At 33.2% G+C, this 18,797-nt stretch overlaps 1 protein-coding gene across 9 annotated transcripts in view; it reads right to left on the reverse strand.

Moving 5' to 3' along the window:
- LOC130667969 (protein tramtrack, beta isoform) overlaps window positions 1–18,592 on the reverse strand; it is a 40,988-nt gene extending 22,396 nt beyond the window's left edge. Inside the window, exons 1-3 of one of the 9 annotated variants that reach the window (XM_057469920.1) lie at window positions 18,196–18,592; window positions 1,572–1,991; window positions 770–1,499 (exon numbers count right to left, since the gene is read on the reverse strand). In XM_057469920.1, coding sequence (XP_057325903.1) covers window positions 770–1,499; window positions 1,572–1,790 — 949 coding nt within the window. In that variant the 5' untranslated portion in view covers window positions 1,791–1,991; window positions 18,196–18,592. Of the gene's footprint in view, window positions 1–769; window positions 1,500–1,571; window positions 1,992–3,674; window positions 3,827–5,762; window positions 5,785–11,684; window positions 11,818–13,545; window positions 13,938–15,281; window positions 15,478–15,886; window positions 16,298–18,195 lie in introns of those variants that run through there. The other 8 variants (XM_057469918.1, XM_057469922.1, XM_057469919.1 and 5 more) reach the window with 8 other exon arrangements.
- Between the last annotated feature and the right edge of the window lie 205 nt (window positions 18,593–18,797).

Genomic DNA, 18,797 nt, shown 5'->3' on the forward strand with positions numbered 1-18,797 from the left:
CCTTATATTTAATCATCTTCATTGCGATCATCACCTTCGCAATAATACAATTGAAGAAAAAAAAATAATTAATATAAGAATCTGTTATCCGACGTGTTGCCTTATATCGTTAACTGATTTAAGGATAAAAACATAAAAAATGATTAAATATCTACGATGAAATTAAATAAATAATTATTTCAAGTAGATATTATTATTTGTAATATTAATATTAATTCCTGTAAGCAAATCTTAGTAATATATATGTATATATTTATTTTATATGAATGTATATATGTCTATATAAATATATATATATATTAGATATGATCAATGATAAACAGAGAGAAGGAAAAGAAGAAAATGAGAACTTCCAAAAGTATCACGGGTCCATGTGACGGTCCCTCGTCGCGTAAGGCGAATTACAAGCAATTACAGTTTTTAATAAAATGTCAAAAAATAATAAAATATGTATATATATATTTATCATTAATAAATAGTATAGATAATAACGAAATTTAAAAAAAATCTAGATAACGTTGGTGGACATTAAAAGATGTGACACGTGGTAATAAAAATTTTTATGACCTATTTATTAATTATTTCTATAATTAAACTAAAAAAATATATATATATATTGAAACGATTAAACAAAGTTCATTAACACGTGTTATCTTGTTTATGTCACGGCCAGCATAGAAAAGAAATAAGATAGAAAAGTAATGAGAGTAATGAGAGTACTGGGCAGTTTAAATAAAAAAAAAGTTATTAAAGTGAAATAAAAACTTACCCTGCGCGGAAGTACTCGGCGTTGGTTCTGGTTCTTGTTTGATCCTAGGCGTCACTGGCTCTGGTGTATCCCGTTCACCATTTTCCGTAGGCTCGTCTTTTCTTCCGGTAGTGGGTCCCGGTGTACCGGATGAGGCCGAGTGATTGCTACCACTGTTATTATTATTATTGTTATTATTATTAGCATTGCCGTTACCACCGGTATTGGCTTCACTCTGAAGATCAATGCCCATCTTCATTTCCATCATCTCTGGTGAACCCTGGACAAGATCTGTTGCCGAGCATGATTGTAAATCTTGTGCCAATCCTTCGATCGGTGTATCTGATGAACCACTCAGTTTCCTTGGTCTTCCGCGTTTTCTCTTTGGCGCAGTTAGTGCCGATCCTAATAGCGGATGACTTGACATATGATGGAACCTTTTTTGTGTAACATGATGATGATGAGACCCAATTTGGTTTATTCTATGTAAATTTGGTGGGGGTGGAGGTACTGTGTTTTGATTTCCAAGTAATGAAGACGTTATGTTTGGTAAATCACATTTATCCTCATTTACTTCCGTTAAACCCTTTATCCTTAGTGACTCGGCAACTCTGAGAAAGGCTGTAAGCCGATCTTGATCAACGCTCACCTCACCACGGTACATAAAGTCTAGGAGACTGCGCATATCCACATAAGGAACATCCTTGAGAATGACTATTGGATGTTTATCAGGGTGACCTGTAAACAGAGCCTAGAAAAAAATAATATTTTTATTTACATCAGTACATAAAAATCTATTTATTGCTGATAAATTGATATATACCTGAAAGTAGGGACTGCATGCTGACAAGACCATTTTATGTGCCCTGAGCAACTGGCCCTCGACGGCCAACGTCACATCCACGAAAGCTTCGTCGTGCAGCAATTGATCAAAGACCGAAAGTAAATTGCTCTGATGGTTATTCCATCGCAGACAAAACCTCTGCGACGTCATCGCTTCGCTTCTCAGATCCGTCAGGTTACCGTTAATGTCCGCTAACATCAGATCTTAGATGTAGTTCTTATTTGCGCGTTGCTGAGGCTCTTCCGCGCTAACCACGGCCTCAAACAATCGTTATTGCTTCCTCGTTTACTGCTACTGCTACTGCTGTTGCTGCTGCTGCTACTGCGGCTGTTACTCCAAAGTAATTTGCCGTCTGTAATCTTCATCGGCTACAAGTATCACGTTTTTTTCACTTGTGACCTGAAAATAAATAATAAATCATTGTTTACAATAGTGTAAAATAAAAAATATATATATATATTTATAAATAAATGTATAAAAAAATATATAGGATTCATTATGTTCATTTAAAATATAAAAAACACACGTGGGCGCATTTAGGCACAGCATAAACAACAATAAAACGTAGTTTCATATATAAATACTCGATATATACATATATATTAATATGAAAAGTCATATAGCAGCATGTGAGTAAGACAGAGACGTGAGTAAAAAATAAATGCAAGAGGTGGCGGAGGAGGACGTAAACTATACGACCCTGATGTTAAAATGTGTAGGCTGAATAGACGACTTCATTCTTTTCCTTTTACGTATCTCGCCCTCTTATATATATATTGTATGTGAGAAAAAAAATAACCAACTGGCTCTATTCTCCTCATCAACACACGCACACACAATCGTATCAAACCTTGCGTGCACAAATACATGGTAAATAAAATAGACAAGTCGCCTAGCCTACTATGCAATATCCCTCATAAATATGTTGTTAATTTGCTTAGTCACTTGTCCGTAATATTATATCAAGAGTTTCACACAATTTAAATTTATTTGTATATATTAATTTTAATTTCAATACACGTTTCATTATTTACATCAATCCATTATAAATTTATCCATTTTTTTTACTCCAATATGGAGTTCTGTTACTGTGAAGATTATTTTAGGTAAATGTACACAGAAAAAAATAATTTCTTGCATCAAGAAAATTTTTTCTCCCTAAAAATATTTTTTTTTTCAATTCATAGTTCAAAAGTTACTGGGTAAAGTTTAAGTCAAAACGACTCCAGTATACTTGAATAACTTTTGAAGGAGTGAATTTATCGAAAATTGTTAAGAGATTATTTTTGTAGAGCATTTAATTTCCTTTAAAAATTGTCATTGGCTTTTCTTTCCTGATGCCTGGTACTAATTTTTACATGAATTACAAAATTCAAAAATTCAAATTTCAAAATCATACCAATCTTAAAGTCATGATTATAAGGAAACGGTTCATCTGACGTAAAACTTCAATCAGACTTTTTTTATAGAGCATTAAATTTCCTTTAAAAATCTTCATTGGCTTTTTTTTCCTGATACCTGATACTGATTTTTACATGAATTACAAAATTCAAAAGTTTAAAATTCAAATTTCAAAATCATACCAATCTTCAAGGCATGATTATAAGGAAACGGTTCATCTGACGATAAACTTCAATCAGACCTTTTTTGTAGAGCATTAAATTTCCTCAAAAAAATGTATTCATCTCAATTTCGTTTATCTCAATGGCTCAGGAGTTATGGGACAAAAACCCGCAGTAAAAAATTGAAAATTCCAATGATAGTCTTTATCAATCTTAAGGGCTCAAATTTTCCCAACAATTTTTTTTTGTCAGCCGATTTTTTTGGCCCAGTCTAATATACATATATATATAAAGTTATGCACGTGGATATATATTACAACAGGACTCCCAAGAAGCGCGCAAGGTTCGACCTTGAACGACCTCGTTAACCTGCAAGAGGAAGCACGATTGGTTTCACGCATGCTGTTATTCCAAGGCCCTTAGTTTACTGTCTTGGCTTTGGCTTTGGCTTACACACTTTCCAATATATTATTATTATTATTATTATTATTATTATTATTATTATTATTATTATTATTACCATATATCTTTTTCCTATTTCTCTCCTTTTCTCTTTCACATTTACTCCCGTATACTTAATTCTCCATTCTTTCATGTTATGTTATGTTATACTATATCCCTTCTTGTTACCGCGACCACATCATAATCCAAGTTATTCCCACTACGAACTACGAAATTGTCTACCTGCTGCCTGTTGCCAGACATAGGTGATATATTACGCAAGTTATCGTTTTTACAATAAAAAATTTAACCATAACAAACTTCTGATAATAATTAATATTTAATTTCTTAATATATATAGATTTTATTTTATAAATAGTCGATAGATCGCTAGTGGTTGGTAATAAAAAGTGAATTAACACACGCACGTTATTACAATAATGTGTCGAATTATGAAATTTTTAAATAAATAATAAATAGGACAAGTTGAGGTCGTTTAGTTGGTGTACACAACTGCGTTCTCGTTGTCGCGCCATCAAGACTCAGAAATTACAAGGAGGCGAAGTGTGAAGAGTATTAAAAAAAAATATATATGTAATTTAATAAAAGAAAAAAAATATCAGTGTTTGTTTGAAGGGGAATTCACTCGGGTTTTGTCACGTCATAAACTGATAACTAAAATCATTTATTCCGAGTTATATACTTTTTTATTTTTAACTCAAAGGATTAGTGCCGGCAATTATGTTTAAAAAAAAAGTAAATTACATTACAATTGTCTTAAAAAATTTAAACTACACAAGTATATAAATTCTATATTTACTTTTACAAGTTTTTATTTTATCGTGGATAAAAATAAATTATTTTATTAAATTAAATGGATTAAAAATTTTTTTAAATGGATATTTAAATAAATGTCACTGGCCATTTAAATTATACTGACATTCATGATTAATAACGCGTTATAATTTTTTTTTAATTACAGCCATTATATATATACATATATATATATTTAACAATATTTTTGAATAACGACAAAAACTATTATATTTTATTTAAAAAAGTAAATAACAATTTTAATCTATGATGACTTCATCATCGATAGCGTCATTACTCATGGCCTCCCCAACGCGTTTTTTTATTTTTCTCTATATACATATATATATACATATATACTTTTATACAATACATACATTCAATACAGAAACTTGTTGCGACTGTACTGAATATATATATTTTGTATGAACCCTCTTGTATGATCATGGGTGCTCCTTAACACACACATATTTATATATATACATATATATATTTAGTCTTATAAAATTTCTGTCTATATATAAAGACACTTGAGTAAAGTGACTACAAGTATAGCAGAGAGCAAAGTATAAGTACAAGTAATGTAATGTAAGGCGAGATGTGTGTTGACTGTGATATAATATACTTACTATTATACGACACTGTAAAAAAAGAAGACTCATATTATATATATATCTATATATATAATATGTATATGCATATGTATACATATATATATATACCATAGTCTCGCGGGCGTCGTCAAATAAAACTCTGATCCTATCTACTAGTAAAAGAATTATATATATATATATATATATATATATATATATATATATATATATATATATATATATATATATATATATATATATATATATATATATATATATATATATATATATGAAAAAGAGAAATAATACAGAGATAAAGATAGAAATAAGAGTGTAAAGTGGCGACGCGACACGAGACTCGGACAATCTCACGGCCACGCATTGCGTAATCGGCATTGCCGCGACCAAGTCATGTCGGGATATAAAATGAATACGACAAAGCGCAGTGAATAACACCACTAACATTTATATGTATATATATATGTGTTTATAAAAAAAAATATAGGATTAAATTAATAAGAAAGATAAAGATAAAGATATAAAATAAAAAATACTATTTAAAATTCCCTCTCTTTTTTAAAAAACTGGTGGCGCGAGCACCGTTGCTTCCTTTAATATCACGTTTTCATATATTATTTAAGATACTTGTGATACCTTATACTTATACTCTTTAGCTCCTGCGCTTCGCGCCATATATAATACCGACGAGGGCGAAAAATATATATGTATTTTTAAAAAAACTCTTTCAACTACATCATCACCTTTATGCTTTAAAGTCTATATACATATATGCATACGTAAATACATGGATACCACAAGAACCAGCAGAACCACCACCACGACTAATACTATTATAATAAACCTTTTTCTTATTTAACGCGTATATACAACGCGCCATGATGATACTACTCGTTTGCCAAGCGAACAAATAAATATTACGTAATAGACCAGTTCAGGACATTGTGAAAGAGCTCGAGTGGAGGAAATATAAGATACTGGAAGAATACACAAAATATATATGTTTTTTACATTTTAAATTATAAGTAAAATTACTTTTTACTCCGCTCTACTTTAATGTGTTTTTCATTATTTTTAAATTACGTTTACTGATCGACACCCTTGTCAAATCACTAACTATTTTTCAAAGATAAAAGTACTGTATTGAGTGACGTAAAATTACTTACTCATTTTTCCAAAGAAAATTTTCTACTCAAATATATAATGAGGGAAATATAACGAGGGAAATTTAAAAGTAATTAACAGTAGGTTTAAATATATTTATTTTTTCAGTCTGAAACCGCACGTACGAAGGTTGTAAATGAGGGTTGCTTCATCGAGTATGACTAAATTTCTATTCGTCAGCATCGCGGTCGAGGTTTTAAAAAAAAAATGAGGAAAAAAAGGTACGATATAAAAGTCAAAGTCGATTTCCCATCTACGTGGTTATGCTACAAAGTGATTCAGTGAAAGGTTTATGGATAGTCGGGGCAAAGGGTCTAGATGGTTAAATATAAAAGGGATCTTTGACTCGAGAGAATAATAAAAACGACAGAGGGGGAATAATACAAGCGAACTAGTGTGATAGAGGCATAACATCAGCAACAGCAACAGCAACTTACTCCTGGCACTCGAGAGCGGCCTCGGATATCTATGCGCCCCTCTTAACACCACTCCCTCAACGACAAACTGGGGGAGTGCCAGGATGTGCTTGGAACGATCAGCTTCGTGTCACACACGTCAGAACTTATATATACATATATTTTTATATATATATACATCGTTTCTCTCCTACGTATTAATATTTCTCGCAACGATAAACAGTGAATACATCTCGTACAATCTGTTGTTAATGTATATACATATATAGATTTATCTATAATATGTACAGATATATAATATATATTCGTGTTATGTCTGATTACCCAGGATTTTTAAAATTTATTTATAGAATTACCCATGATACTGACGTCTAATTATTTTTGAATTTTTTTAAAAACGATGAATTATTAAAAAAAAAAAATATTTGAAAAATTGCACCTGTAGTTTTTTTAATTTTCTACATGTGCATATTTTTTTTTTTTTTTTTTTTTTTTTCTTGTAATTAATTTGTTGAAAAAAAAACCCGAAAATTGCTACATAATTAATGATCCTGGAAGCAGACAATTAAAAATTTTTGAATTTTTTTCCAGCCTATTAAGTACAGAAAAAAAAAAAACTAAAAAAATGCACATGTGGAAAATTAAAAAAACTACAGGTGCAATTTTTCAAAATATTTTTTTTTCATAATTTATCGTTTTTAATAAACTCCAAAAATTATTAGAGCTCAGCTAAATGGAGTATCAGTGATTATCCACATGTGCACCCACCCATCCATAGGTAAATAATTTTTTTAAAATTTTTGTTATCCGTTAGTGTAATATGTACATGAATGCTGAAGAACATATAGCATAACATACATCCATACATACAGCAAGTAAACTTAACGGAGGATTAATGTTGAAGAGTGGTATGCATGGCGGGGATAACGCGACGTGTTGACCAAGTGGGGTAAGAGGGGAATGAGTAGTAGTCGCGGTATCTGAGTGTGTGCACGCTGCGTGTGTCCTACATTTTAGAACCTTCGTTTAGAATGCGTGCATTCCCGCAACAAACATACAACGACCCGCCACCATCATCATCATCATCATCACCACCACCAACACCGCCGACACCACTATTATTTTTATCGCCTTTTATGAAGACACAAATATGTGTGTCAGCGACTTTTGTCCATATCCATTGTCACGTAGTCATCTATTTCTTTAGGGTATATTTAATGACTTGAAAAAAAAAACATATTTCAAGTGTCACTTTACACTTGAAACGTTGCTTAATAATGTTAATAATAATAATAGTAATAATAATTGATCAAGAGTGATATTTATTTAAATATATATAAAACGAAAAAATATTTAAACGGGTTGTATCTCAGCCCCTTGTTCTATCCCTGTCCTTGGGTTTCGCGACTTTGTTACCTCTTAACGAATAAAAGGATGAATAAAAAAAGTATAGAGGGAGATGAGGAAAGAGAGATGTCGAAAGTGAGTAAGAGAGAGACCAGAGGAACAACTCACGCACGGAACTTGTACGCCCATTGGCCGGCAACCCCTCTGCTTCTCGAGCTCTCCCCAACACAGTTATGCCTTTCTCCCCTTACCCTCCATCAAGTTCTCAAGCCGGCTGAGCTACCACCCTTCCTCCTTGTTCAAGCCATTTTTGCCTCCCCTCATACGACGTCGTCGTCGTGGCCGTCGTCGTCACGGATAGGACCCAACCTCACCATCTCAACCGTCCATTGGCGTCCACCCGCATTTTTTAACTGGACTTTAGACTTTTTTAAACCTCTCGCCCTCTCGATACTCACTTCCAAGCTATTCTATGTACATATATACATATGTATATATCTATAAATAAATATTAAAATACGTCTACTCCTAATCATTTTAATTTATTCTTAAAAAATACCCAATGTATGACCGTCATATGTATTTATATTGTACTGGAAAATAAAATAAATACAAAAAAATTGTTTTTACTCCATTATTTTTTACCAGTTGGTTTTTTGCTTTGAATTTTTTTTTTAAATCCAGTATTTTTCCCTCTGTTCCTCTTGTTATGCATGAAACACGCAATCGCAAACGCGATCCTCATGCAAAATTCAGTTCACCCTCTTCTCCCGCGCACTCATACTCACACAACCTCTGCTTCCCCATATACAATACCATATATAATATATCTACATATATATATATATATATACGCGTCCCTCGATTATTGCCCTCGACCTCGACCCCGTCAGTGGCGTAACATCTTATTTTTTCCCTCTTGTATATATCGATACCGATACCGATTTAAAAACTTTTGATACTAATGAGAAAAAATGTTTTTTTTTTTTTTTCCAAATTGTTATCATGATGATAAAACTACTCCCTAATGAGAATTATCATTGTCGTTATTATCTCTATACAACTTTCATTTTTTCTACTTACTCGTACTCATACAAATACTAAATACAAATAAAGCTGTAGTGTAATTACCTGACTACGGATTACAAGGGGAAAAAAATTCTACTAACTGTGAACACTATCAAGGAGACATTATATTAATGCTTGGTGGCTTGGGAAAAAAATAATGATGTTAAATAATGAAATTTAAAATAATTTAAACTCCTTTTCTAATCCTAGTTTCCTGTTCATCGTATTTAAACACGACGTTTATGCGGTTTCCTCGAAAATAATACTAGTCGTAAGTGTAACTGGGGCGCGAAGCCTGGCACACTATTATACAAGAACGGATTATCCATTACACGCATTCCTTCATTTCTCTACGTACTTTTTTTTATTTAATATTTATGTTAAACTGTACTAGTAAATTTATACTGAGTAATTTACAACCCCATTAAATTTATACCAGAGTAATTTTAAAATAAATTAAAGAAATGCTAAAAAGGACTTGTGGCTAATTTATAAAAATGTTATATTATTTATCAACATTTTAATATATATATATACGGAAAAAATGAATTTCTTGGTGCGAAAAAATTTTACTTACTCCACAAAAATTTTTTTGTTACAAGTGGAAAATGAAAATTTTCTGAGGAGAAAAATTTCTTGCGACAGGAAATTTTTTTGAAGATAAACGATTTTGGGAACCGAGTCAAGATTTTTATGAGCCAAGAAAATTTGTTTTGCAGAGGAGATTTCATGTGAATGTAGCAAACATCAGACAAATTTAAAATTGATAATAAATTTAAATTTTTAAAAATGCGCATTAAAAAAATTTTCAAATTATAAGTGCATTTTTTTGAATATTATTTGTAATTTTAAATTTGTCTGATGTCTGCTACATTCACATTCGTGAGATTTCTACTTTATCCGCGAGATTTTCAAAAAAATTTTTTTGAATCAAAAATTTTTACTTGCGGTCAAGAACTTTTTTTTCCGGTGCAGTCTTAAGAAAATTTCTTTTCAATTCATAATACAAAATATTTTTCGGCGCCAGAATTTTTTTCTCGCCTCAACAAATTTTTTTCACCAAGAAATTTTTTTTTTTTTTTTTTTTTTTCAATTTATAATAAAAAAAATTTCTTAGGGTAAGTAAAAATTTTTTTGCATCAAGAAATTGTTTTTTTCTGTGTATATAAAATATATATATATTTTTTTGGTTTTATTGTTGCAGTTAAAATTTAAAACAACAGAATTTATTTAAATAATAATATAAGTAACAGGACGGTATTAAAAGAGTACAGAATGATTCATGATGTTAGTCAAGGGGTTATGATAGCATCCACTCTTGTGAAATTCACGACGCCTTCTATTCCCCTCTAACCCCTTCCGCTTGTCGAGGACATTATTGCGCACTTTGTAGTCACGTTGTTCAATTCGACGAACTCGACCCTTTCGTTCATTCCTTACTTCTCTTCTCAGTAGAAAAGGAAAAAAAAAAATTTTAAATATAAAGGGAAGGATGGAAAGAAAAGAAGGAAAAAAAGTTGACCTGAAGAGGCTACCAGCTCACATTTCGTTTAGGATTCCGATGAATCAGAAGTCAACTCTTTTAACAAACGACATATAATATAAATATATATACATTTTTTTATTTGGAAATTTTCCGTGAATTTACTATGGGTAACAAAGCGATAAATTATTACGTTCAAATAAATACCGCAGTAAAAATCTGTGTAATGTTTAATATTTCCTGAATATATTAATATACGACTGATAACTTATCAATTATATACTTAATGTATATAAATTACAAGTGATATAATTATAAAAAAAAACGACTCCGTTTGTCGTCAAGTTCTCAGAAGGAATTTGAAAAACTAGAGTCCTTTGTATTTGTACAGAATTTAAAAAAAAAAAAAAAAAAAAAAAAAAAATTACTGTACTTAACAGTAAGAAGTAAGAAAAGAAGTAAAGTCAGTACTGAGGAGGGGAAGGAAAGAGGACTCGACTCGTTTCCTTCGTACAACTAAACCGTTACTCGATACTTTCTTGCACACCGAAGCATTCCTCAACAATTTTCATTATTAATCGTCTGATGAAAATGTTTTCACGCAGTCTTAGTTTAAAAAAAAAGAAATTCTAAATTAAATTTCAAATTTAAAAACTACTTGGCGCCATTAAAAAAAAAAGTTAATTTTCAGATTATTTCCTCCCCAAAAGATTAATTTCCTCGTGTCCAGCATGGCGTGAAGGCGAACGAACCAGGTGATGGGGAAAAACCCGATAAGATTGAGTAAAAATACGGGAAATGTACAAGCGCCAGTATATTATTATTATTAAGAATAAGAATTAAAAGTGAGTAGCAAGCAGGTGTATTTCCGGAAACCTTTTTTGAATTGACTGAGAACTTGTCGCGAAGGGCGCAGGTAGATGACGAGGTAAAAAGGACAAGTGTACAAAGAAATAACGTAATAAATATGATACTGAAATCCGACGTCGTATGATTTTTGAATTTATTTAAAATCGATAAATTTAAAAAAATTACACCTATAGTTTTTTTAATTTTCTACCTGTGTATTTTTTTAGTTTTTCAATTTTTTTAAATTAAACTGTCAAAAATAAAATTCAAAATTATTTAATGTCTGATGATTTCAGAATCGTTAATAAATTAAATATAAAAAAAAAGAAAATATTAACCTGTAGTAGAAGTAAATCCCAAAAATTTTTTAACCACTTGAACTATCAAATGAAATTACAGTCACTGCTTTAAATATTTAATGGTAATCAAAGTAACAAATAGCCCGGGAAAAAAAACTGAATTTAAAATTTCGAATGAGCCACCGCCCCCGACAAACACAAAACGACTGCGTGTGAGTAAGTGGGTATTTTAGTAACCAGGCTCGAGAAAATTTTTCAGCCCCCTCTCTTACTTTACCCCAACGCCCTTCTAATCTATCCATCCATGTCCATAAGTTCCCATACCATCATAAAGTTTATGACCACGAGTTTAGTGAATGTACATGACTTCAACAATCCCTTTCCCTTTATTTAATTTATATTTCACACGCGGTCTTTCCTACTGTGGGTACAATCAACCCCTTAAGGGCACTCTGATAAAATCGTCACGGTTATTTTAATCCGCCCGCAGGAAGCGCATGTAAATGTTTTTCAAAGCTCACTAACGTACCACTTAAATTACATATATTCCAATAGAATATATAGTATAATACAAGTACTAACGATGATTTAGTAATACAGTAGCACAGTAATGTGAGTAATAAAAAGTAAAAGAAAAAAAGTATCAAGTACAGAATAAAAACGTGGGGACGTGGATTCGCTCGGATGCTCCGTACGCACTTGTCGCCCGGTTTTTTTTAAATTTTATTCTTTACTATCCCTCTTTATGTCACACGCATTCATTCTTAATACTCTGGGGGGCGTGGAAGCGAATTTATATTTCGTAATTGTGGGAGTGGGTGCGTGGGTAAAGTGAGGTTAGGATACGCTTGAGTGCCGAGCGATAGACAACTCGAGTATTATCATATCTAGAGACGAGTTAAATTGTAAAGGACTCCCAGTAGAAGGGGAATCGTATCATAGACCACGGCGATGATAATAATGGTGGTGGTGTGGACTTTGTAAGTTGTAACAAAAAATAAAATACTGTCGAATTATCACACGGTATCAGTAATTGTCGTGTGTAATGTCGAAGGATGATCCTTCAGTTAGCAGACAATTAAAAATTTTTGGATTTTTTTTTTGAGCAGATCAATTAAAAAAAAAATTAAAATAAAAAAAATGCACATGTAGAAAATTTAAAAAACTACAGGTGAAATTTTTTCAAATATTTTTTTTTTATAATTTATCTAGAAAAAAAAATTCTAAAAATTATTAAACATCGGCTAATTATGATTCAAGTTAGCAGACAATTAAAAATTTTTGGATTTTTTTTTCAACAGATCAATTAAAAAAAAAATTAAAATAAAAAAATCCACATGTAGAAAATTGTATAAACTACAGGTGGAATTTTTTCAAATATTTTTTTTTTTATAATTTATCTAAAAGAAAAAAAATCCAAAAATTATTAGACGTCGGTAACTTTAGTATCATATGTCGAAGGATGTAAAAAAAAATTTATCATTACTTTGAACACTGTCGTGTTTTACGGTAACGTCACACACGTGTACTTGGTAAGATTGACTTGGAAAATTTTTATAAACCGTTATAATTCTTGTCTTGTCTCTCGGAAAGTAGGTTGATTCACTCCAATCCAGAGTTGCACGCGCGCCCTCCAAGTTAAGTGACAACCAACGGTTTTCACTCTACACTTTTATTATATTTCGTATGTATATATATATGTGTACTAAAATACGTCATTGTCGACGATAATAAAATCCTGTACCCGCGATAAGGAAATTAAAAAAAATCAATAGTCAATATTACAGACTAGGAGTTGCTGCTATTGGCGCGTACTCCAAAATAATTTAAAATTCAGGGTTCAAATAATAAAAATATTTGAAAAAAATAAGTAATAAAATTGCGGTGATAACCAACTCACCTGTTGTGTATCACAAACTCAATAAAATATAAGACGCACAGTTACACTACTCGGCAACGTATGTATAAACATACACTGGCACAAATAGTATGTATAAATATATACACATACAGGTGGACATAAATATACGATAAATACACGTCCGATGTACACAAAAAATAAGTGATTGTATAAATTTAAAAATAAGAACAAACGGACGAAGAAATAATCTATCAGAAATGGTGTCTTTGGACACACAGCAAACACGCACCCGCGTGCTACGGGGGAAAAAGTCCAACTGAAGGGGAGCAAGGAGTTAGTCGCTGCGGTGAATGGATACTTGGGGGAAAAGGAGGGGTTGCGTTGCGAGGGATCAAAGGGAGGGAGAGACGTCTGGAGGGAGGATGGACGGCGAACGGACTGACTTGTCGAGTAGTGCTCAGCTCAGCGCCTCGGCATGGCTCAGCACACCCCGGGTCTTGGGGCGTAGTATCGGCGCCTATGGCTACAACACCAACACACTATCGCTCACACACTACTTATATCATACATCTACATATATATGTACATATCACATGCACGTGTGCAGAGAAGTCGACGTGTGTAAGTGAGGGCAGACGTGGAGGGAGAGAAAGAGGAGAGATATTTACGCAACCCTCTCGGCTAAAAATCCCCACGTACAAGGAGCGACGCAGACGATAACTCGTATATTTTAAATTTAAACTTAAATTCTTTTCTTTAGTTTTTATTTTATCTACTCCAACTATTACTTCTTTTTCAAACTGATAAGAGATTATTATTTATAACCCTTTCTGGGAGGTGTATTTACAGGGTTTCGTCTACATAACACGTGTAGAAATATATATATATGTATATATATTATCTGTATGTGTGTGTGGAGATATAGATAGACGAGCGGAGAAAAATTCCATGTGGGGCAATATGTGTACAATGTTAAAATAAATATAAAGTATAGTGTAGAATAGAAAATGTAGGGAAACCGCCCGCTAGAGAGGAACAAAACGCGGAAACACACATGAAGAGTCAGGCTAGGAGGCACCCGCGTGATTATTTTCAACCAAACGCTGCTGCTACTGCCAATGGGTGTGTGTATGCGTATGCGTACACGTATGTCCATATCTGTGTTTACATATACATATGTCTATATAAATATATATAGACTCACACATGTGCGATACGTAGGCACATGCGTGCGCTCAACACCCACGGACATTTTTTTCTCTCTTATTCTCTCGTACCCGGTTGTCCGTATCGCGCTTTCCTATTCCTTCACGCCCTCGTTCCTTGCGCCCCTTTTCTACATTATCAGTTAAACATTTATCTCTTTTTAACTCAATGTTTCGCCGATCAAGCCCGTCTCTTTTTATTATTATTCGCCCATTGTGAAGCACTCTGTCCGCTGTTGTCGTAGTCATCGTCGTCGTCGACGGGTAATATCGATTCCGCGTAGTGCAGAGCGGGGTAACCGAGCCCGATGGCAACGACCCTATACGGCCCGCACCGTGACACCGATGTCCGGAGAACGAGCGCACGAGAAATCCTACCAGCTATACTCCAATCACACAACCCGTCTAGTGATAAATACAAATATAATTAATAGTCAAATCAATTTTAAAAAAATTGTAACTCATATTTTTTACCCTCCTATTGTTGTCCAAATTGACGACTAATTCAAATATTCAAAATTCAAAATTAAAAATTTAAAAACGCCCTTAATTTTTGTACATAAAACTTACGGGGTGTACTTTTGACAGATTGGCCAGGTCTTACCCCACTTTCGTACCCAGCTTAAATTAATATCACGTTTACTGATTTATACCCGTAAAAAATTTTTTTCATTGGGTTGGAAAATGTATTGACGATACGGGGTGTACACATATGCACTTACACACGAAAAATCATCACTACCACACATCACCACTACCACCAAAACGCACTACCACCACCTTCCCTCCTCATCAACATCATCATCATCATCATCCTCCTCCCCGTCTCTCTCCTCTACCGCCACTTCCTCTTGGTCGTCGTCGTACTGTTGCTGCTGGTTTAACGTCGCGGCGAACTGCTTGTGCTCCACCCCATTATATCCTTCTACATATATCTCAACATATCACCGTTTTATATTTATTCATTTAATCCCGAAATAATACCCCAATATCTGACGGTCATCAATAACGACAGTAATATCAGTATCAGTAATAGCAATAATAATATAAATAAAAATAAATAATTAGTAATAACAGCAGCAACAACAACAAATACAACAACAAACAAATTTGCTCACGTAATTAAAATCACATAATTTTTTTTTTTGTTTTTTGTTATCACTGATGACACTTACCTTGGCATGTTATATCCAGGGCGCGTTGATGAACCCACACAGTACAGTGGGGTTGGTGCCCACAAAGCCTTACACTCAACGAGGACGTACTTTGTTGGCCAGTGTACAGAGCGCTAGGACGCCATGTCAGCAAGTCGAGGCAGACTTCGGGGCAGACTCGGGTTACCTCGGCTGTGAGGAATTCGTGGTGCGCCACCACTCGGCATAGACGGAATCTCGCCTACGCCCGTGCTGCTCAACAGAGTTGCCGTTCCGTTCAGCGGCACGTTCACCGCTTACACGGTGAGACTACACCCGCCCGTTCGCGCGCCCTCGTTCAACCAAACCACCGTGCCGCGGTGCCGCTTCGCGAACACGTGAGTTAAACAGAGACAAATATATAAGAGATATATGTATGCGGGTGAGTGAGGTAAAGAGAGATGAGGATAGAAAATACCGCCCCCTGAACTCTTTAGTTTCTTCTTGCTCCCTCGTTCACTCTTTATCATTTATTTTCCAACTCTCTTTATCAGTCTCTCCCTCGGTCTCTCCCTTCCTCACTTCCTCACTCCCTCACTTGCTGGCTGTACTGTTCTGCTCTGGCTCTGCTCAGATCAGCTCAGCTCTAGTGTGTCGGTATATCGTTGACTTTACGAGTATATATATGTATGTATGAAGAGGAGAGAGGAGCAGCCCCTCACATACAGATACATTCACACCCCGGTTTGAAGTCACCTCTCACTCTTTCACTTGTACAAAGAGTACCAAAGAGTATCGTTGCTGCTTATAAGATACGTGTATGAGTTTCACTCGCATTTAACTCTGTACTGTCTCGAGGCTCGACTGACTCGTTTTAGTTGCCCCTGATGCGTGATAGTCTACTCTCTACAGGGACGTGCAACCAAGCCTTGGGTCTTTTTTTCTCCTTGGACTCTGTCGCAATCACGAATCATCTTACCAGAGGAATATACATTTTCTATTCTATCCTAGTACATAAATATAAATATAAATATATATCTACAGTTATTTAAAACTCAATATTCCTGATGCTGATACGATATTTTTTCACCCTCCTAAGATGGGATTTTAAAATTTCGACTCCAAACCCTGGGGAAAATTTATTTTTAAAAAATTTACTTATTCATTGTACATGTGGGTACTAGCTAACAATTATCGTATTTCTTATTATATATATTCTCCCTCGCGACACGGCTTTCTCTCCCTACACAACACATCCTATCTATAATAAGTTAACTTTTAAATTTCTTACTCTACTCCGTAACTGCTGGTACACGTGACATATTTCTTTTTCTCAGTCTTTTTTTACTCCCCTATTTTATATTTCTATACTCGTCTCCTACAGCTTTGGATTTTTACAGGGTAAATATTTTTTTTTACCCAGTAAATATAAATATGACCCTGCAGTTAGACAGCCAACAATTTTCGGATTTTTTTTTTAAATTAATTACAAAAAAAAAGCAACTAAAAATATGCACATGTAAAAAATTGAAAAAACTATAGTTGCAATTTTTGGAATTTTTTTTTTTCATAATTTATCGTTTTTTAAATAATTCAAAAACTATTCCTCGGTTAACTTTAGTATCATAATTTAAATAATCCTGAAGTTAAGAGACAATTAATAATTTTAGGTTTTTTTTCTCAACAAATAAAAAAAAATGCACATGTAGGAAATTGAAAAAACTATAGGTGCAATTTTTTTAAATATTTTTTTTTTCACAATTTATCGTATTTAAAAAAATTCAAAAATTATTAGACGTCGGCTGACTGCAGTATCATAAATATAATTAGACATAGAAATAGAAATAATTAACGAAGCACTAAATTATATAAGTGAAAAAATAATCTTTTTTGTACGAGTGTGAATGTAGCAAACATGCGACAGTTTATAAATTTCAAGTAAATGAATAAATTCAAATAATGAAATTTAAAAAAATGCGCGTACTCATTTTTCAAATATCTAAGTACGGATTTTTAAATTTTTATCTTACTTACATATTATTTTTTTACTCCAAATTTAAAAATTCCCAACTATTGGCTACACTTACTCTTTTTTTATTTTTTTTTAATTAAAAAAAAAGTTTATCGCATCCCTTGGTTTTGATAATTAAAAAAAAACTTATAGAGAAGGAAAAAAAAAATGTGGAAAAGATAAGAATTATAGTGTGGCGGGAAGTGCGGCTACATATGTATAAAACCGCGTGGTTGCTAACGTGAATTACAGACGTGTTTTGCGCAGACGTGAATTTTTATCACTCCACTAGTTAACTTGCTCATATATATATACATATATACATAAATTAAAAACTTACCGCAATAATCCTTGATCCTGTCCTCAGCAATTGCTATAAAAATTTTCATTACTGTGAAATAATGAGTACATGACACATAACATTTAACACCAACACTTTACAGAGATGTTTTTTTATCCTCGTTGACACAATCCTTAGTATTAAAATATTTTTATCGTCCGCGTTATCAACATGATCAAGTGTCTAACTTGTTATTAGATACTTCTTGACGTGTTTTTCCTCCCTGTCGTACACGTGACAAACAAGAGTACACTCCCCGATTCTTGTCCGCGATATATTTGCGCGCGTTGCAAATAAGACTAGACTGCCGCGGTTGCTGTTGCTGATGTTGCCGTTGCCGCCGCCACCTTGACACGTTTACCCCGACATGCGAGTCGCGGCGCTTCGGTCCCGCTGTGACACTCCATTATTACTCAGCCACTGTAGTCTTTTGCGCCGCAAACTATCTATAACTTTATGTTAAGTCTAAAATAAATTTATCTGTAAATAATTATATCATCTATTGTAATGTCATTTTTAAATACATCAGACAATAATTGAGCAAATTGTCATTCTCAATGTCCATAAATAGGTACGGAGAATAAAGAAAAAAATTTCAAACC

The sequence above is a fragment of the Microplitis mediator genome, chromosome 5, assembly GCF_029852145.1.
Source record: "Microplitis mediator isolate UGA2020A chromosome 5, iyMicMedi2.1, whole genome shotgun sequence".
NCBI classification, from domain to species: Eukaryota; Metazoa; Arthropoda; class Insecta; order Hymenoptera; family Braconidae; genus Microplitis; species Microplitis mediator.